Source organism: Cyprinus carpio, chromosome A5 (assembly GCF_018340385.1).
Source record: "Cyprinus carpio isolate SPL01 chromosome A5, ASM1834038v1, whole genome shotgun sequence".
Lineage (NCBI taxonomy): Eukaryota > Metazoa > Chordata > Actinopteri > Cypriniformes > Cyprinidae > Cyprinus > Cyprinus carpio.
Genome location: NC_056576.1, coordinates 24,382,965 through 24,404,844, shown reverse-complemented (window position 1 = coordinate 24,404,844; position 21,880 = coordinate 24,382,965). Strand labels below are relative to the sequence as shown.

General features: G+C 38.8%; 1 protein-coding gene and 1 long non-coding RNA gene across 2 annotated transcripts in view; both read left to right on the top strand.

The window, feature by feature from the left end:
• LOC109080767 (nuclear receptor corepressor 1-like) overlaps positions 1-10,815 on the top strand; it is an 86,229-nt gene extending 75,414 nt beyond the window's left edge. Inside the window, 11 exon segments of the mRNA XM_042757369.1 lie at positions 258-384; positions 611-743; positions 825-1,066; positions 3,613-3,753; positions 4,007-4,125; positions 7,868-7,921; positions 8,072-8,272; positions 8,476-8,477; positions 10,276-10,350; positions 10,352-10,448; positions 10,570-10,815. Coding sequence (XP_042613303.1) covers positions 258-384; positions 611-743; positions 825-1,066; positions 3,613-3,753; positions 4,007-4,125; positions 7,868-7,921; positions 8,072-8,272; positions 8,476-8,477; positions 10,276-10,350; positions 10,352-10,448; positions 10,570-10,778 — 1,400 coding nt within the window. The 3' untranslated portion in view covers positions 10,779-10,815.
• Positions 10,816-20,113: 9,298 nt separating this feature from the next.
• LOC122145152 lies at positions 20,114-20,545 on the top strand. The gene is made up of 3 exons (XR_006160149.1): positions 20,114-20,242; positions 20,404-20,436; positions 20,514-20,545. It is a non-coding gene; the product is annotated as an uncharacterized LOC122145152 (long non-coding RNA).
• Positions 20,546-21,880: the final 1,335 nt, after the last annotated feature.

The window sequence follows — 21,880 nt, the reverse complement described above, 5'->3', positions numbered from 1 at the left end:
GGATTTATTTATAAAAATGGCATGTTGTCTTCCAAATAAACAGAAAAGCATCAAAAGCTACATATGAAAGTTGATGGTGGTACCAAAGTAGCGACACTGCTGCTCACCATGTTTTTTCTATTGAACACAAGCAGGTGTTTATTTGGATGCAGGTTTAAGACAGTGTGCTTAAAGGTGTAGATGGCACACCCTCTCTTACTAGCAAACCAGCTTTATTTACTTACAAGCCTGTAACATCATGTCTATGTGTCATTCAGTGTCATCAAGTCGTTATGATGCTCAGGGTGGAATTGAGGTGATCAGCCCTGCTAACTCTCCAGCCCTAAGAGAAGAGAAGAACGAAGGACCTTTCCCATCAGAAAAAGAGCTCTCAGCCACACCCAGGTGAGACTTCAAATCCCTGGCGCCACAGCCAAGATCTTAGATGTCTGTTCTGTCAAGATGGGGTTAATCTCCTTAAATATTTTTGGAACACATCCAGGTTATTTTTCACCAACAAAAATAATCATTTCGCTTAATTAGAGCCATTATGATTTTTTCATTGTGTCATGATTTTCATGACAGATGTGTTTTTTTTTTTTTATATGATCTTATGTTGTGTAGGATTAAGGTTTGACATTAACCGGTTCAGGCAGTCAGGAGATTCAGGACCTTCTGCCCCTCAGCAGCCCTCCTCACAAGCAGACAGTTATGGGCCCGTCCCGAAAACACACCGCATCATGACCCTCGCCGACCACATTTCGGTAAGTCACACTCATACTCTTGATGCTTTGTCATGTCACTTCTCTTTCATTGCCCTCACTTTCTCTCTCTCTGTCTTGCAGCATATCATTACACAGGACTTTGCCAAGAGCCAAGATCCTCCCCCGTCATCCAGCTCACTGCCTTCCTCTTCATCCTCCTCCTCACTCTCCTCTACATTCCAGAGCTCTGGTGTAGGAGGTGTTGTAGGTCGAGTTAAAGCCCCTAACCGCTATAGCCCAGAAAACCCAGCTCCTACTGCACACCACCAGAGACCACCAAGCAGAGTATCTCCCGAGAACTCCTCCGATAAACCAAGAGCAAGGTACATAAGAATACAAACACACAGTGTACAGTTATGGCCAAAAGTTTTGGCACTGACATAAATTTTGTGTTTTGCAAAGTTTGCTGCTTCAGTATTTGTAGATTTTTTCCACATTTCTATGGTATACTAAAAGCAATGATGAGCAATATCATAAGTTTTAAAGGCTTTTATTGGCAAAAAGATATGAGTCAATATTTACAGTGTTGGCCTTTGTTGTTCATAACCTCTGTAATTCGCTCTGGCATTCTGGATATTAGCTTCTGGGCCGAATCCTGACTGATGGCGATCCATTATTGCCTTATTTGTTCTCGGAGTTGATCACAATTTGTGTTCTTCTGCTTGTCCACTCGCCCTTTTGAGGACTGACCACAGGTTCTCTATGGGATTGGGATCTGGGGAGTTGCCTGACCATGGATCCAAAATTTCAGTGTAACGATCTTCGAGCCACTTCTTTATCATTCTTGCTTTGTGACATGGTGCTCCATCATGCTAGAAAATGCATGGATCATCACCAAATTGCTCATGGATTGTTGGAAGAAGTCGCTCTTGCAGGACGTTTTGATACCATTCTTTATTCATGGCAGTGTTTTTGGGCAGAATTATGACAGAGCTCACTCTCTTGGTTGAAAAGCAACCCCACACACAGATGATCTCAGGATGCTTCACTGTTGGCATGTCACAGGACTCATGGTAGCGTTCACATTTTCTTCTTCGAACAATCGATTTTCCAGATGTCCCAAACAGTCGGAAGGGAGCTTCATCAGAGAAAATAACTTTACACCAGTCTTCTGCTGTCCAGTCCTTGTACTTCCTGCAGAATTTCAGTCTGTCCTTGACGTTTTTCTTGGAGAGAAGTGGCTTCTTTGCTGCCCTTCTTGACACCAGGCTGTTGTCCAAAAGTCTTGGCCTCACTGTGCGTTCAGATCCTGAGCAAGCTCTGCACTGCTGGAGACACAATTCTGTAGCTGACTTCTCAGGAGGAGACGGTCCTGGAGCTTGTTGGACACTCTGGGACGTCCTGAAGACTCTTTCACTGCAGTTGAACCTCTCTCCTTGAAGTTCTTGATCCTGTAAATAGTTCTTTTAGGTGCAGTATTCTTTGTAGCATTTCCTTGCATGTGAGGCCATTTTGATGCAAAGCGATGATGGCTGCACGTGTTTCTTTGGAGGTAACCATTGCTAACAAGAACACAATGACTGGAAGTGCTTTTTCCCTCCTTTTATAGCAATCAGTCTGCTCTTACAGTCTAATTAGTATGATAGTGATTTTACCTGACTAATACTCATTCGCATATATGATTAGTCAGTTAATGTTAGCTGTTCATTTTTTGGCCAATTAAGCTTTCAGCAATTATTTAAAATGCATCTGATCACTCTACACAATAATCTAGAAACAATGTGAATGAACACCACAACAGCTTAAGCAGCAAAGTTTGCAAAAAACAAAATTTATGTCACTGCCAAAGTTTTTGGCTATGGCTGTATACGTACAACACCAAACATTTCTACCAAATGAGTGATTTGGACAAAAATGCGCACAAACCTTTTAAAGAATATGTAACGGATGCCAGCTGGTAAGAGTTGCACAGGGAAACCTCACTCCCCTGATCTCAAGAAGTGCAAGGTTTTTTTTTTAGTTTTTTTTTTTTTTTTACTTCTGTTCAGCAAGGACTTAAAGTGATTAAAAGTGACAGTAATGACATTTATAATGTTACACAATATTTTTTTTCAAATAAATACTGTTCTTTGGAAATTTATTTTTATTCATTTTAAAATAAATTAATTTTTTTAATAAATTTTTACATTTTTTAAATAAATTTTATTTTAATTCATCAAAAAATGCTTAAAAAATGTCAGTTTCCACAAAAATATTAAATTATAATATTTCTTAATATTATACATTGCTAAATGTTATAATTTGATGTTTTTAGTCAATGTTTGTATTATTAATATTATTATTTATTGTTTTACTGTCTTTTTAATCAAATAAATACAGTAGAGCAGAGAGTTGCCTTACTCCAGACTTATGAATCATAGTGTATGTGAATATTTGTATACGGGCACATCCAACCAACAGTCTCTATTGAGTGCACAAGGACCTTAAAGGTTTTGGACCTTAAAATTGGGTGTCCTTAAATGTCTCTGTAAACTGCCAAAAAAAAGAAAAAAAAAATTGACCATAGTTAGATTCTTTTAGTCAATCTCAAATCTAGATTTTGCACATTCACAGGGAAGTCTATTATGTGAAGTAGGAAGCTGAGAGCATAGTAGTTAATTAAATTGGATCATTGAAGTGAAGTGCCATTTTACGCTTCAAAAAATTATAACAAAAACATTGTGCCCTTTTGCCCCATCTCTAAATACGACATTCTTGTCGGTACAACAGTATCTTTACAGAGCAGGTTTTTAAAAATATTGAGTTGATTGGCTACATTTGGCTGAAGTTATAGAATGACTAACATAGCTTACAGCATCTTAAACTAATCTGTGAAACACACTAAAAACAATGTCCCAGCAGCAGCCTCTTATCCATCTGTCTCTCTCAGGCCAGGTAGGTCTCCTGATCGAGGACGAGGACCAGAGAACTATGAGCCCATCTCTCCTCCTCAGGGTTATTCTGGGTTGGATAAACAGGAGGCCAGTGTGCTGCAGGGTCAGAGACGAGAGCAGGATCTCCCTGAACAGAGGTTGAAATTGATTGTCTCTCTTTACTGCTTTGATGTATAAGCCTTTATTTATGCCTTTTTAAATTACCTACAATTTTTTAGGCTTTTGTTTAGAATGATAAAGAAAAAAACACTATTTAAATTATATGAAAAGGTTGTAATAAAGTAGTTTAAATTAAAAGCAGCTGCCTGTGTACCTGAATGTTGTCTGTTTTATTGTCTTTTCCTTTGCCATATGCATCGTGTGACCTTAGACCTTTCTTTTGTGTGTCAGGACTGACTCGCGGTCACCAGGCAGCAGCAGTTACCTGCCCTCATTCTTTACCAAACTGGAGAGCACATCTCCTATGGTTATGTCCAAAAAGCAGGAGATCTTCCGCAAAGCTGAAGTCGGTGAGTGACAATAGCAAGCCCATTTCCTCAGAGACTTACTGACATTTAAGCTCAGGATATTTACTTCACTGCGCTGATAAACTGATGTCTTTTATTTATGCTATGCACCCAATACTGCGCTCCTGTACTCTTACTCATAGTCATTAAAATGCTCCGATACCAAAAACCGATACCACACAGTATGTGAACAGTGCTGTGTCCAGACAAAGAACCACATAACAACCGAGAGCAGAATGAGTTATTAGAAATTAAGGATGTCTATTCAATTCAATTCAATTCAAGTTTATTTGTATAGCGCTTTTTACGATACAAATCATTACAGAGCAACTTTACAGAAAATTAAGTTTCTACAATATTTAGTAGTAGCTTATCAGTGGTGACTGTCAGTTCATGTGCATATGGCAGAAATGTTCAGAAAAATCAATAAAAAGGACGTAAACAAAACAGACGATTAACACTATTAACAGCAATTTTGCAATCAAACTTATAGCAAAATGTGGTAGTTCTGTATGTTGTCTCTGGGTTAGCATCATCTGAGGTCCTCTGAGGGGCTGGCATCATCTCTTCTCAGGTGTTCTGGATCCAGACTGGAGCTTGTGTAAATCCTAGTTACCACGGGATGTAAATCCCGTGGCAAAGCAGAGAAACAAATAGAGACATAATTAGCGTAGCTGCTGTTCCAGCCAAGTAAAATTAATTAGTTTAACCCAAGCTAAAGAATAATAATGCACATTTGATCAGATATAACTGCAGTCCAAAATTATGAGATGCATTATATGAATGCTTGGCCAAAGAGGTGTGTTTTTAATATAGATTTAAACAGAGAGAGTGTGTCTGAGCCCCGAACATTATCAGGAAGGCTATTCCAGAGTTTGGGAGCCAAATGCGAAAAAGCTCTACCTCCTATGAAGAACATTTATGTAATTAGGGCTGGGCGATATGTAAAAATTATTTTATCGATAATCACCTTAATAAATATTGTTATATCTGATAATATCGTCTACAGTCGTGGCCAAAAGTTTTGAGAATTACATAAATATTGGAAATTGGAAAAGTTGCTGCTTAAGTTTTTATAATAGCAATTTGCATATACTCCAGAATGTTATGAAGAGTGATCAGATGAATTGCATAGTCCTTCTTTGCCATGAAAATTAACTTAATCCCAAAAAATCCTTCCACTCATTTCATTGCTTTCATTTCGTCATTAAAGGACCTGCTGAGATCATTTCAGTAATCATCTTGTTAACTCAGGTGAGAATGTTGACGAGCACAAGGCTGGAGATCATTATGTCAGGCTGATTGGGTTAGAATGGCAGACTTGACATGTTTAAAAAGAGGGTGATGCTTGAAATCATTGTTCTTCCATTGTTAACCATGGTGACCTGCAAAGAAACGCGTGCAGCCATCATTGCGTTGCATAAAAATGGCTTCACAGGCAAGGATATTGTGGCTACTAAGATTGCACCCCTAAATCAACAATTTATAGGTTCATCAAGAACTTCAAGGAAAGAGGTTCAATTCTTGTAAAGAAGGCTTCAGGGCGTCCATGAAAGTCCAGCAAGCGCCAGGATCATCTCCTAAAGAGGATTCAGCTGCAGGATCGGAGTGCCACCAGTGCAGAGCTTGCTCAGGAATGGCAGCAGGCAGGTGTGAGCGCATTTGCACGCACAGTGAGGCGAAGACTTTTGGAAGATGGCCTGGTGTCAAGAAGGGCAGCAAAGAAGCCACTTCTCTCCAAAAAAAACATCAGGGACAGATTGATCTTCTGCAGAAAGTATAGTGAATGGACTGCTGAGGACTGGGGCAAAGTCATATTCTCCGATGAAGCCCCTTTCCGATTGTTTGGGGCATCTGGAAAAAGGCTTGTCCGGAGAAGAAATGGTGAGCGCTACCATCAGTCCTGTGTCATGCCAACAGTAAAGCATCCTGACACCATTCATGTGTGGGGTTGCTTCTCATCCAAGGGAGTGGGCTTAACTCACAATTCTGCCCCAAAAACACAGCCATGAATAAAGAATGGTACCAAAACACCCTCCAACAGCAACTTCTTCCAACAACCCAACAACAGTTTGGTGAAGAACAATGCATTTTCCAGCACGATGGAGCACCGTGCCATAAGGCAAAAGTGATAACTAAGTGGCTCGGGGACCAGAATGTTGAAATTTTGTGTCCATGGCCTGGAAAACTCCCCAGATCTTAATCCCATTGAGAACTTGTGGTCAATCCTCAAGAGGCGGGTGAACAAACAAAAAACCCACTAATTCTGACAAACTCCAAGAAGTTATTATGAAAGAATGGGTTGCTATCAGTCAGGATTTGGCCCAGAAGTTGATTGAGAGCATGCCCAGTCGAATTGCAGAGGTCCTGAAAAAGAAGGGCCAACACTGCAAATACTGACTCTTTGCATAAATGTCATGTAATTGTCGATAAAAGCCTTTGAAACGTATTAAGTGCTTGCAATTATATTTCAGTACATCACAGAAATAACTGAAACAAAGATCTAAAAGCAGTTTAGCAGCAAACTTTTTGAAAACTAATATTTATGTAATTCTCAAAACTTTTGGCCACGGCTGTATTCGAGCCCCGCCCCTACCACACCCCGTTCATTTTGTAGGTGGACAGTCTGGTGGTGATTGTAAGAATGATAAATGCATGTTGATGTCACATAGCAATGTGTCTTGCCTATTTTTCACAAGGTCCAGTGTTTTTCATTTTTGGTGTTGTTGCCTGAGTAGACACATTTCATGATGATATGTTTAATTTCCTTAATGTGTAGCGCTGTTTTTTTTTTTTTAACTTGTAGTCAAGCTATAAGATATTTGTTATTTGTCTAAAAGTATCGATTAAAAACAAATTGGTTCCTTCTGCATGACCAAAAGCAGCAGTTACGTGATGTAAATCCTCCTGTTCTGTTGTTTATGCAGGTATTTGTGCATGTAAAATGAATCCCCTGGAAAACAAATGTTATTTTTAACTTATCCATTCTAATTTTATTTTTTTATTGTTTAATTGTAATGTAACAGTATTGTCAGTTAAAACCGAAATGAACATCCTTAGCGGGCAGATAAGGTTGATGTTAGATGACGAATCCAGTGTAGGCTGTTACACACACATTTCCTTTCTCAACCGTTTACGTGACAAAACTATGTTTACGGGGATATTTTGACATAATTTTGTGTGTATTTGTCCATGAACCAGCCTATGAGGCGGCTCTCTGTGCACGCTTTAGATGTGTGCGGAGCTTAGAAAACAGCGCACGGTAGCTACAGAAGTGTCTGCTTCACCTCACACTTGAAGAATGGATTAAAAACAAAATCACATTATCAATAAGTAAAATTATAAATAAAAATGTTAATTTTAGAAAGAGTAGGCCTATTTGATTCCTGGCCTTAAGTAAATTAAGTGAAAATGAATTTAAAACAGTTAAGAATAGAAAATAATTTTACATAAATATAGTGCAATCAGTCCGGACATTGCACAGCCCTCATTCAATAAATGCACAGCTATTGTGCTTAGTGGGAGCATATACAGGCTAAACAAGAGCGGTGCAAGAATTGAGCCTTGTGGCACTCCCCATGTCATGGACGTCCACTTAGACTTATGCTCTTCTATACTCACATAATAACCTCTCCCTTCTAAGTATGACCTGAAGTATGAAATTCACATCAATGAACATAATTTAGACAATTGCCAACTGATTAGCACCTTATTTCTCCTTCCCATTTGCTCCTGACCTCAACAGGTAACGCTCAGCCAGGCACAGAGATCTTCAATCTCCCAGCAGTAACAACATCAAGTGAGTTTCACAACTTAACATGTAACTGCATCAACACTTGCATCATTTGATGTATTTTTTTGTGGTTTATATCATAGTTTAACTACTTCTTAAACTGGTTTTCAGTGTTTCCAATATGGTGCATGTGTGTATGTGATTTATCCTTTACAGGCAATGTAAACCCTAGAAACCACTCGTTTAGTGATCCAGCCAGTAATCTGGGTCTGGAGGACATCATCAGGAAGGCTCTGATGGGGAACATGGAGGAAAAGCACGAGGACCAGCAGCAGCAGCAAGCCCAGCTGGGGACAGGAAACACTTCAGGCAGTATTTCAGACAGCCGACAGGAGGCCAGCCCATCCCCTAACACAGGTTCATACTTTAAATTCACATCAACGAACATACATTTTCTCTAAAACAGAAAAAAAGCATACCAACATGCTGAACTTTCTGCAGAGTGCTTTGTGGGTCTGCTAATTACCACGAAAAAAAAAAGTGTATTGGTCTTTTTAAACTGTGTGTGGATAATACACAGATAATACTGGTCTTTAGTGGATAAGCACTCTGAATTAGAGCAGTCACAATATCAGATTTTTGTTAGTTATCACTAGGGTTGGGAACCGAGAACCGGTTCTTATTCAGACCGGTTCTGTTTTTTTTGAAAAGAACCGAACCGTGAGCAATTTCTAAGTTTTCGGTTCCAAAAACGGTTCTAGATGCAACATGTGACCAAGCGCTGTGAGCAGACTTGCGCTGGTGTTCTGACGATTCTGCGTTTCCCGTAAAGGATGTCACAAACCAAATAACAGAAACGTCACCCTGCCTCTTTAATTACTGAGCACATTTTTTCTAATGACACACACTCCACAGACACGCGCGCCGCGTCATGTCTTTAACTGCCGAATACATGTTTCCTATGACTGTACTGCACTCGCGCATTTGATAACTGTGCACATCGTTTTGTCTGACTGTACATGTACCAGCAGCGTGCAGCAACTGCCGCCACAAAATTACATTATGTTTGTCCCATATTGTCATTAATATACATACTGACTTTAACTTGGACCACTAAATAAATAGACTGTATTGTTATGTAAGTATGAGGGTTTAGATTATTTACTGTACAGGTCATTTCAAGAGTGATAAACAAAGTGATAGAAAATATTTATTTTCATGCATTTTTAAAATGTTTAAAAATGTGGAAACCACTCATTGCATCACAGCATCTCCTGACTGCATTATTATTTGTAAAGTAAAAAAAATTATGGAGTGTGTGTATACATGGTTATAAGTATAACAGTTTATATTTCATTAATTTGGGGAAATGTACAAGTGTCTTAGCCCTCGAGGGGACTATTTGGCCAACCTTTATTCCTGCTTGAAAAGCAAAATGTTACTGATAGTGTAAAAAAACATCAACTTTGAAGCACATGCTGATTGATGGACTTGCATTTCTCAACATTACTTACTACCTTCCAGCAACACAACATTCAGTGAAGGTAAAATAGTAAAAAAAACACAATAGTTTATTTAAATGGAATCGGAACCAGAAAATTTGTATACTGTAATATATATGATGAATTTTGACATTGACAACCTTTAAATTAAGTTGACAGTAAGTAATAAACAGTATTGAGCATTGAGTATTTGAGTATTGTGCATTTTTCCTTACCGCTGTTTTTTTAATAGTTGTTTAATGATTTTAATGGGACCGGAACCGGAACCGTTAGGCGGAACCGGGAACCGGAACATTTCTAATGATTCCCAACCCTAGTTATCACAGCTAAAAGCATTCATGATAATGAAATTTTCACGATATCTATAGAAATTAAAATAAATAAATGCTATCTTTTCTCTTTATTGGCCAATGAATCACACTCAAAGAATGAGTGTAGGGGAGGTGGATGAGAAAGTTTGTAACTGTACGAAAGTATCCAAAAATAACTTGCTGTTGATTGGCACATCCTACAGACTTTATTTTTTTTTTTTTTGCTAAAAAAACTCACATTGGCAAGCACATTTTTTAGGTGCATGTTTTGCTTTTGTCTGTCATGCCCAACATGATTTTGAGCGGCAATAAGAACTACAAATTGTGTCGATGTCGTCTTTCTGTTTTGTAACGGGTGACAACCAGTGATAAGGTGCATTATCTCGTCCTACTATGCTGATGCAACAACCAGATAGTTACTGCCACTGGATTATTTACGATATTATCATATGTGCACGCATTAACATTAACAGATATCAAAATTAATTTTTTTTAAATATATTGTGATTCCTCTAGTCTGAATCTTTACATTCAAGACCAGACCAAATTGTGTTGACATAAACCTCACTGCTGAACGTCCTTCTCCATCTTTCTGCCTCCACAGCAGGAAAAACAGAAGCTGCAGAGTAAAGCTAGCGCAGCAGGAAATCAAAGTTCTCCAAACCAGGTCAGGTACTCTGCGCGGAGAGCGGCCCTCTTCTGTGTCCTCCGTTCATTCGGAGGGGATTACCACAGCACAGGCACCCACCTGGGCTTGGGAGGACCGGCCATCATCCACAGGTGAGCGACTTGATTGTGGATTGTTAGATGAAGTTCAAGTTTATTCGTACAGCGCAGTTGTTTTGTTAGTGACATTGGTAGAAATTAAAATGGTTGTTTCTCTGCTTTCCCCCTGCCTCAGGTTCCATGCAGTTCCCTTATAACCCTTGGACGATGCGCATGCTCAGTAGTACCCCTCCCACCTCCATGGCCAGCCCATCTCCCTCCATGCAGTCCCAGCAGCAGCCACAGGGTGGCGCCTCTGGCCCCGTGGCCATGACGCGTGCATGGGAGAGAGAGCCACCGCTACTGTCAGAGCAGTACGAGACCCTCTCAGACAGCGATGACTGAGGCAGGTGATCCAAGCCCCACTCTGTTCACCGTCGCCCTTCTTTCACTGTCTATATGAATCCAACTCACTGCCATTTGAGAGTGAGATTCCGCTGGTAAGGAGGACATACGTTTGGTGCTACTTTGGTGCCCACTGGCGGTCATCAGAGAGAGCATTGCAGAGAGCCACTGATTTTCAGGATTGAATACGATGCTTTGATTTTTGGCCTGTTTTGGGGACGAGAACTAGATAAATCCCAAGTGAATAGAGACATGAAAGTCAAAAGGATGAAGAACTTGTAAAGAGACTTGTTTGTTGAAAATGTTTCTGTAAAGATTTTTGTTTTCTTTAAAAAAGGAAAAAATCAATGTATGTAAATAGAGTAAACTTTTTGCAGTGTTTTCCCTTTAACTTGTTTTCTTTTCTGCATTTTAACCATTGCTTTTTAAATTTATCCCAGTTGGATGGATTGGTGGATGGAACAAGACACTGTGGAGATTTTGTGGTCCATCGGGTGAAGAGCATTGAGCTTCCTACTCCTGAAAGTAATGGTCTAATAGAAACTACTCCAAATGAAACGCAAAAAGGACTTTATTACCTTAGTCCCTCCAGATGCGGACCCTGTTTGTGCAGCAGGTTTGTTGAGATTTTGAGATGTTTTCTCTGCCCTGTTACTTAAGGAAGGGAAGGAAGTCACAATCATTCATCAACTGTTTTAGGAGGGCAGGACATCAGCTTTTCTGGTGTAGAAAGCTTGTCTGATTCACCTTGAAACTTCAGACATCTTCTGTTTCTTTCTGTTTTTGGATCTGTTCAGAGCTTTTTCTTTTCAGCTTGATTCTAGTCTTCAGTAGTGGCCTGTTGCAGATCTGTTCAGAGCGTTTTGGCCCTAGGGTTTGAATGGCTGACAGTTTGACACGAGTTAGTCCATCTTTATTTTGTGGGTTCTAACTGTTCTCTCAGGGGCTTTTCTTAAAGGTTGTGCAAGGTCCACCACCCTTCCCCAGTAACCCTTTTGCTTTTTGAAGTTAAAGGGTTACTTCATCCCAAAATTAAAAATTTGTCATTAATCACTTACCCCCATGTCATTCCAAACACGTAAAAGCTTCGTTACTAATATATTTTGGATGAAAACAGGGAGGCTTGAGACTGTCCCATATACTGCCAAATAAATAACAGTGTCAAGGTCCAGCAAAGTATGAAAAGCATCGTCAGAATAGTCCATCTGCCATCAGTGATTCAACCATAACGTTATGAAGCGACGAGAATATTTTTTGTACACGAAGAAAACAAAAATAACGACTTTTTTCAACAATTCCTCTCCTCTGTGTCTCTCCAAATCAGCATAGCATGCCATTTTGGGAATTCTGGAGCAGTACGCAGATGGCATACACTCTTCTTTGTATCAGCCGCGCCACAAGGATATACGTTTTTTTTTTAATGTATTTTACGCTTTGGTTCGAAAGCAAACAGCGCATCGGCGCAGCATAACGTTATAACGTTACAGTTGAATCACTGATGGCAGATGGACTATTCTGACGATGCTTTTCATACTTTCCTGGACCTCGACACTGTTATTTATTTGGAAGTCTATGGGACAGTCTCAAGCCTCCCTGTTTTCATCCAAAATATCTTAAATTGTGTTCTGAAGACGAACGAAGCTTTTATGGGTTTGGAACGACATGGGGGTAAGTGAATAATGACAAAATTTTCATTTTGGGATGGAGTATCAAATAAAATTTGTTTCTGGGGTGAATATGCTTGTTAAGTCCCTCTTTTACTAATAAAGGAGCACGTATAACGTGGTATATTCTGTCAACTGCAAAGCAAAAATCCAAAAGATAAAAAGAGGAGTACCAAACTTGATGCATCTCTGCACCATTGTTGCACTTTTTATCTTAGTAATTTTGAGAAGCTTAAGATCATACTACCTACAATCTAAGTTATTCAGTGTCATGCAGAGGTCTGGAATTGCTTTCAGATATAGTCATGTTTCAGTCTCTTACTCCATCTGCATTTTCAATTTAAGGAAATGTTTTTTTTGTTTTTTTTCCCCCACTTGGATTAATCTTATAAATCGGTACCATTTATCTCAGCAACTCGCACTCTGAAAGTGAATAAGCTCAGTTTTAGTTACTTGCAGAAATAGTTCAACGTGATAAAAGCTAATGGAGTTCCCTTCCATGATATCTGAAGACATCTCTTGATCCTGCTTTTCCCCCACTTCATGTGCTTCCTGCTTTGTTTGAATAACACCACCCATTCTGATCTTTACTTTAATATGATGGATTCATTTTCTTCAGTTGTCTAACAAAGATGATTGTGTAGAGCTCGATATTTGGATATTTTCCTTTTTCTTGTAATTTTCAGCATCAATGTTATATTCATCCTGTTTAAAACAGAGGTCAAGTGTTTACAATGGCATGACAAAATGGTGAAACTTGAATCTTAAAGAAAATTAAAATTGCTCATCACGTCAGTATATTTTGCAGTCAGCTCTGCAATAGTTCACTTTTTTTTTTCTAGTCTGTTCTGAATCAAGAACTTGGAGAAAAAAAGTTACTTTCCCCTGATTTTGAAACCAGTGTTTGTATCACTCTCGTCCGCTATAATCTGGATGAGAACTGTGCAAGACCAATCAATAAAGGTAAACAGAGCCCCACCTCTCTGAAAAACAAACAGCGCTCTATCTCTCCATACTGTGTTCTTTCCAATCAGCTACCAGAAAATTCCAAGATATTTTTGAAAAAGAAGATTCCACAGACTGGTTTTGGAATGACATGAGGGTAATAAAAGGGTTCGCAGCAACATAGTAAGGACATCAGTAAAATAGTAAAATTTGACATCAGTAGTTCAACTGTAATTTTCAGAAGCTACAGAATAATTGTGCACAAAAAAAAAAAACTTTGTTTCACATGCTTCTCCTCTCCTCCATCCACTCTTCTGCTGTGCGCTGCCCCCTATTTTGGGAGTAATCACGACGCATGTGCGGGCTGACGCATGTCCGTGTTGACGTAAGCAGCAGCGCAATGCGCATGGCGTTGTTTACACGAAGCGAAGTGCGCGCATGCGTCATGAGTACTCTCCAAAATGGAGTTCAAGCTCCATGGTTATTGGTTTTCTTTTTGCACACAAAAAGTATTTTTGTAGCTTCGTAAACATTAGGTTGAACTACTGATGTCACATGGACTATTTTACTGCTGTCTTTATTACGTTTCGGACCTTGATCGTGGTAAGTACCCTTGCTGTCTTATGGGAGGAGCGGTCAAGAGCTTTCAGAATGCAAAAAATATCTTAATTTGTGTTTTGAAGATAAACAAAAGTCTACAGGATTTGGAAACGACTTGAGGGTGAGTAATTAATGACAATTTTTATTTTTTGGGTGAAACTATCCCTTTAATAATAAAACGGTTGACTACATTGTAGAGATCATAGTAAATGGTCAGATCAGCTTCTACAATAACAGGACACAACAGAATTAAAGTGCCCCTATTATGGGTCCTGGAAATGTTTCAGATATTTTGGTCTTGGGAGTCCCAAAAAAAAAACAAAAACAGGTTGACATGCATGCAATGGTCAAAAATACTTTCCATTGTCCCACTTTACAGCGGGGGAAAAATAAGTATTTGACACATCAGCATTTTTTATCAGTAAAGGGGCTTTCGAAGTGGCTATTGACCCAAAATTTCACCCAGATTAAGCCATCAAGCCAAATGTGATTGCATTCATACAAAGATATCCGGAACATTTCAGTCTACAAGTTGAGTCATAATAAATAAAGTGAAATGACATGAGGGAATAAGTATTGACCACATGAAGATAAGTTGCAAAATTGCATAGGAAAGCCATAGATCACCTGGAAATCTGTCAGTATTGGAGAGAAAAAGCCGGCCACCTCTCAGTACTATTTATATCACTTGGCTTTAGTCCTAAGTGAATGGCCTATACAGGCTTCTCATTACCGGTGCATAGGCACCCAGTAAAAGACCGATGACTGGTAAAAGCGACAAGAACTCCTCTAAAGATCTTTGTGACTAGGGAGGGGGGTATGCGTTGAACATGCATGTTTGATGGGAATGTGTAAAGGGTGCAATTTCCAGACAGTCTGAATGTTCCTGTGGAGCAACTGTTGTGCCCATTATCCGGAATTGGAAAGAAGCAATCAATTCAACCGTAAAACCGCCCATGATCATGTGTCTCCACGTAAGATCCCTGTCCGAGTATTCACAGAATATCCTTGAGTTCGCCCAAGACCCACTTCAGGAAGAGCCTTAGCATCAGCAGTACAGTACTATTGTTTCAAAGAAAACTTAAAGCAATTGCACTGAACCACCATGTGCATCCATGCACTCTCACCCACGCAAGACTCGCATTGCTGAACAAAAAGCCTGTTGAGGCTCGGTTAAAGTGTTGCGAAAGAGCAATTGTGGAGAAGCCTGTGGATTAATTTGGGAGACTCATAGTAATGGTGATTATGAAATTCAAAAGTGAACTTTTCGGCAGTCATTCTACACACCGATGTTTGGAGAAGAAAAATGGCACTTTCCGCACCACTCCAAGAACACCATACCAACAGTTAATGGTTTTGGCTTCTGCGTTTCAGCAAGGATTCCTGCAGACTTTCATATTACATTGAACGTGCAGGATTAATGGAGAAATGTCCCCGTACCTTCTGGCTAAAAAATCTGAATGCCCTCTAACCAGAATGCTCGAAAATGAAAAGCGGGTGGACATGTCAGCAAGACAAATAGATCCCAAACCCAAGGCCAAGTAACAATGGAAGTGGTTTTCAAAGAAAGAAAATACAGTTGCTTGAATGTCCCAGTCATTGCACCTTAACCTAAATCCCAAGAGAAAATCTATGGGAGAACTGAAGATCCAAAGTTCATAAAGAGAGGCCCAAGGGAGCCTTCAAGATTAAAAGACCATTTGTGGCGGGGTTTGGGGGGGGAAGACAAATGGGCCCGAACTCACTTTATGACTCAACTTGTATACTTAAGTGTTCTGATTCTTCGTATGAATTCAATATTTGCCTTGATGGCTACATCTGGTGGAAAATGTCAATAGCCCACTTAGAAAAAACCCATACTGATAAAAACGCTGTGTCAAATACTTAATTTCCCCGCTGTGTTTTTACCTTACCTGCTCAACTGAGGCTTTTGGGTCTACCTTTCCCTCAGCTGATATTTGCTTCTCAAGATCGCTGGAATTTACCTCATCAGCCTCGATGGTTTTGTGACTTCACTTTAGAGTTAGTTCACACCAAAATTCAAAATGAGCCCATAATGACTCACACCCTCAAGTGATACTAGGTTGTATATATCGTTCTTCTGTCAGACGAATCAGTCAGTTATATGAAAAAAATTACCTGTGATCTTTCAAGCTGTTTAATGCCACTCAGGCGGGTGTGTACATGCATCAGTCCAAAAGAAGTTAAATAAAATAGCCCAGACATAGAAATAAAAAAGTGGTCCTCACACAGCTCCGGGGGTTGCACCAAGTCCTCCGGTGCGAATCTATGCTTCTTCTCTTTTTTTTAAAGTCAGGGGAGAGGATCAAAACAAACGTTCCACTGATTGGAAGTAAAAAATCAAGGAATTTGTAAAGAAGAAGGTCAAGGGTTCGATAAACCAAGAGGAGACTGTTTTCCTTTACTAAAGTTAAGGAACTTTGTCTTCTTTGCTCCTGTTAAACCAAAAAAAACGTTGGCTTTCCAACAAGACTCATCATCACATCCTCAGTGCTGACCTCATACTCAACAGCCCGTAGCTGTTTCAGTGTACAACTGTTGGCACACAGCATTAAAGGGCCCATATGGTCACACACTGAAATTTCCTGTTTTTTTTTCATGATAACAGTCTATGGTATTTAACTACCATAGAGTTTTCAACATCTATCTACAGTAAAATGCACACAGCCTGCTTAAAGTAGCTGTGATTTTTCATGAACCGTGACTTCCGTAAAAAGGCCGACCTGTAACGTAAAAGACACACCCTCGTCTTTTTCAAAGATTTATGAAGGGCACTCGTCATTCCCTTCCAGTCACTAAAAGGGTAGTCTTTCAGAATGAGAAGTTCTCCATAGAATTCATAGGTAATAAGTGTCCCTGTCTCAGCAGCCCTTTGAGCCCCCAGGGAGATATCTCACATAAGCCTCTGTCGTTCAAGACAGCTCCGCTCCTGGCCTTGGCTTTCACGCCAAAAAATGTCAGGTGATGTGCACCGGCTCCTCCCCTCTTCATCCTCATCCCCTAATTTTCCCTAGCATTGTAGATGCGTGCATAAAATCATAGACCAAATGCTCCTTTATGCCAGAATGCTTCTTTCAAGCATAAAGTGTTTGAGCTTCTGCTTTTCACCCTCCTCTGCAGAGGATCAGAGACTAAATGCTTTAGGTCCCTGTTTGTGCTTTCCCAAGACAAGCCCACTTTCAGGAGGAGTGAGCAGCTCTTCCATCTAATGGGCCCCCTGAACATTGGGGAAAAAATCCATTTCTAAGTAATGCCCTCTCTCTTTGGCTCGTGAAGCCATCTCTCTGGCATAGGAATCAAATGGATTGCGGCCATGTGGCCCCTTTCCATGCAGGAACATTTGTGCCGCTGCAGCTGGGCCTCTCCACACACATTGTTTTCAAATACTACCGGCTTGATGTTACCCACACCCCGTAGCTTACTCCTTTGTAGGTGTGGATCTTTTGTAGCCTGTGTGCCCTTAGAACCCTTTAACAACCTTTTTTTAAATCCTGGTGTTCCAGCCCGACATATCATCTCATTAGAGTAGATCTCTGTACCTCCCTTGACACATTACATTATTAAAATATTTTATATGTGTTGTATTGTCAATATATACCATATGTAATATTTCCTAATTATTGCCTTGGAATTATTTTGTTTTGTTATAGCAGCATAGGAGGAGGCGATGCTGCTTTCCCGGTCTGATCACTGTGTGTTTTCCTATAAACATGGACACGTGGAGTCTGGATAAGGATAACTCTGCTGAACAAACCCATAATGACATGTAAGACATTCATACAAACACATATGCTACTACAATACAGGAAATGAAGTGAAAGGTTACAACACTTGGTAACGACAACCAAGTAATAGACCCCCGATGTGCCCCGACTTTGCCATCCTCCAGCGCCGCCATAGTCAGCAAGTCTTCCTCACCTCAACTCTGCCTCCGGAGGCAGAACATGGTTTTAAGTTTACACCCGCGCGATAATCAAACCAAGGCGTAAAAAAAGGAACAGTATAAGTCATTATAATCCGTATTCGATGTGCCCACTGGATGCTAACAAATGGGGGTCATTAATGGGTTTTATTGTTTTTTGTCTTGTAGCGCCGGGACTTCACGTATGTTCCTGAGGCTAACATGGACCGTCACACACGCTCTGAGGTATTCAGCCAATCACACACACACTGGACAGCTTGTTTGGCCAATCAGAGCACCGCTCTGCTTTTCAGAAACGATGAGCTTTTGTAAAAATCAACATGTTTCAGAAAGGCAGAGCATAGAATGTAATCAATAATGTACATTTATGTGGAAAATATGGTGTTTATTGAACCTTAAACCCGCATAAATGCCCCCCCCAATTGCATTACACAAAATACACAAATAATGTTTTTTTTTACGGGCAACCCCTCATATGCCGCCCTTTAAATATCTGCATCTGTGAGGCCACTAGAGGGCAGTGAGGCCTTTTAAAATATTGCACCATAAACCACAAGGACAAGATGCAAGTATATGATCTGTATGTACCTCCACAGCCCAGAGTATTTATCTCATCCTCAGAAATTGTGGTGCTTTTACTTCATATTAACTTATATATTTAACGAAAAAAATAAAAATATTGATTTACCATGTACGAATTGCACCACTTCTTCATATTAAAAAGATTTACTTGGTCAAAAGAATTGGAATACTTTACGCAAAACAGCTTGATAAGATCTATATTGCTAAAAAAATTTCAATAAATAAAATAACCTTTTTCATTTCATCCTAGTAAAAATCATATATCTGTTTGTTCTTTAAAAAGTTTAAGTTCAATTTTCAAAAGCCAACTTAATACAAAATTCAAACAAAAAATGGGTTTGTGTTAAAGTGTAAGACCATAACATACAAACACAACAAACCTAAGCAATATAACTGGTCTTCAGACACTGGGCCAAGTCGGTATAGAGTTAGCAGGAAAGGTAACGGCTGAAGAACACTTGTCCACTTTCCCCCATTACAATGCTAGAATGAATTGTTTCAAGGCTTGCAGCAACACGCACTCGCTGAATGCTTGTCTGAAAAAAAAAATACATTTCCTTTCCTTCTGTGGTTGGACTGTGGGTATTTTTACTCTTCTGTTTCAGCTCTAAATGGTAAGGTTTTATTTTTGGTTATTTCTGGTTGAATCAGTCCATTTTGAGTAACTTAACTCTAACTTTAGTGAGATTAAGCAAGCAGAATGTAACAGTGTTTGTGGTTTCTGTTAAGTCATTTTGGAAATTACTACTTTAATATAAATTCTATAAAATGACATTATATTCGTAATCTGAGGCAGCATATAATTATTTAACAAGTTTCCTTAACCACTGTTAGCAAACAGCAGGAAGCTCAGCAAACATAATTATTGAGCAACATTGTTTTTGTTTTGATCGCTTGTAAAGTGCATACGGAAACGGGTGAAATATCAGGTGTCATTGTTGTGGTTTTCCCTCTCAGGTTGAGCAAAGTGTGCTCTTGGTCTTGAAATGGATCGTTTTCCGACCGAGAACGGCACAGTAGCAGATGGTCACACCATGCACCTGTATTTACCTTTTAGAGAACAACCTAGAAGTGCAGGAAAAGGTTTTGGGATAACAGAGCATCCCTCCAAATTATATAAACTATAAACTACTCCATCCTTCTCTATAATGTGTGCAGTGGCATGTGGGTCTTATCACTGTGAAATGTTGAAGACTTTAACTATAGCATTAATCGTCAGGAACACTGGAGTTCACACACGTAAAGTACATACCGTAGTTTTTGTATATATAATGTTTTTTTTTTTGTGTCCTGGCCACTATTTAATTACTTATACTTTTTAAATACTTTACTATTTAATTAGAAAGTTATACTGTGTCTCAAGTTTAAATGAGATCTACTGTCTGTTTTTTATTTTTGTTAATTTGTTATTCTTTTCTACACATTACAAATGTTCTGTTTGAAAGGCAGAAGAATTTGAAATAAGGTGAATCAGAAAAGCTCAGGACACACAGTGATGTCTTTTTTGGCCCTTTAATAGAGCAGGAGGGGGGGAGAGGTGCAACTTTTATTATTTTTCTTCTCTTCATGGTCACTGCATGTTGCATTGTGTGTTTAAACGAAAACAGTAAGTTTATCAGATCAATTATGAATAAATTCTAAATATGCAAGGTTAGCATGCCTAATACAGTAACTTAATCTCTTTCTATCAGAAACATCAGATCAATCACATTATGCAAACATCCAGCAGGGTAAGCGCTTTTATTTATATATTACAGTATATCGCACAGTTATGATACAATGCATGTGACCATTTTCAAGAGCAAATGGTCTCATGAATCAAATCTGTCTGTTTCAAGTTTTAAAAGATCCTGTTTCAAACATTGTCTTTCTCTCTCTCTTGTGATGACAGTTCAAGAGGCCAGAAAAGATCAAATCATCTATGGTAGGTTTAATGAGTATTTCTTTTTGTGTTTTATACAAATAGTAGGTTTTTAATAGTTATTCCCCTTTCTGCTGCAGAGAATGATCATGAGTTCAGAAAAATATATCCAAAGGGAAAAAGTGAGTATATAAAAACATATATAATATATATATATAATATGATTATATATATATATATATATATATATATATATATATATATATATATATATATATATTATATATATATATCTATATTGATATGACATACCTGGAATTACTTTTATTAGTAGGAGTATTATAAGCATCATTTATTTATTTATTTTAATTGTATTTTTTGGGCAGGACTGTTTTTCAATTCAGTTCACATCAATAGGCCTGAAAATAAGGTTGCAATTTATGTGAACAGTGCTGCACAAGCAGATGAGACGTATGCAAACAGCACCGACAATGATTATGAAAATGTGAGAAAGTCTGGCTAGACATCAAGTTCTTCATTCTTCATTCTGTTTTTCATTCATTGTCTTTTTGTGCACACTACTAACTTAAGTGGATTAATGATATAAATAAATACATCTGACCATTTCAGCCTTATTCAGGTAATACACATGAACTGAAAATAATCTGTTATAATGGAAATAATCTGTGACTGTTTAGGATGACAATGTCTTTGTAGTCTCCAGTATATTTGGCTAACACTGTATTTGTCTTCTTCACAATAGTGAACAAAATCTTGCACTTTTGAAATGGTCCTCTTTGCAAACTCTGTTTAGTTAAATATGGCCCTAGTGATGGGTGTCCATATTTCCTGAATAGTTATCCACAATTTGTTTACTGTTAAGTTTTATAATTAAAATTGTGATTCTAACACTTAATGTTATTTTACATATACTGTATAGTTGTTTTTATTGTTGTATTTTTTTCATAGCAATACGAGAGTAAATGTAAAATGCCTCCCTTTTATTTTATTGTGGTTGTTGTTCTCACTTTTAACATTAACTTTTAACACCTTAAACGTAAAACGGGGCTCCATATTTCCACTCGCAGACATAGCATAATGGTTTTGTTTGTTTGTTTGTTTTTCATGGATTTCCTAGCTACTCACTGTATTTATATCAATGTGGGTCTTGGTTAGACCAGACACGTTTGTTCAATGTAACCATAGGAAAGTAAAGTACTGTATATCACGTGATTTAATCGGTAGGGGGGTATGACGCGGACGTTCTTTCCGGTGCAGTACCTCCAGCGAATGCTGGAAGTTAAAACAAAATTGGGACAGAATTTGAACATTAAAGTATTTAGTGTGAGCGATTTATATAACAATATAAATGCAACCCAAGTAAGAGACTCTACTGAATCTTTCCCAAAGTTACAGTTAGATAATGCACGTGCATGATAAACGGAGGATCCGGCGTGGTTCGCTGTGCTGACGTTTTTCTCGTCGCTAATGAACCACCCACCAAAAC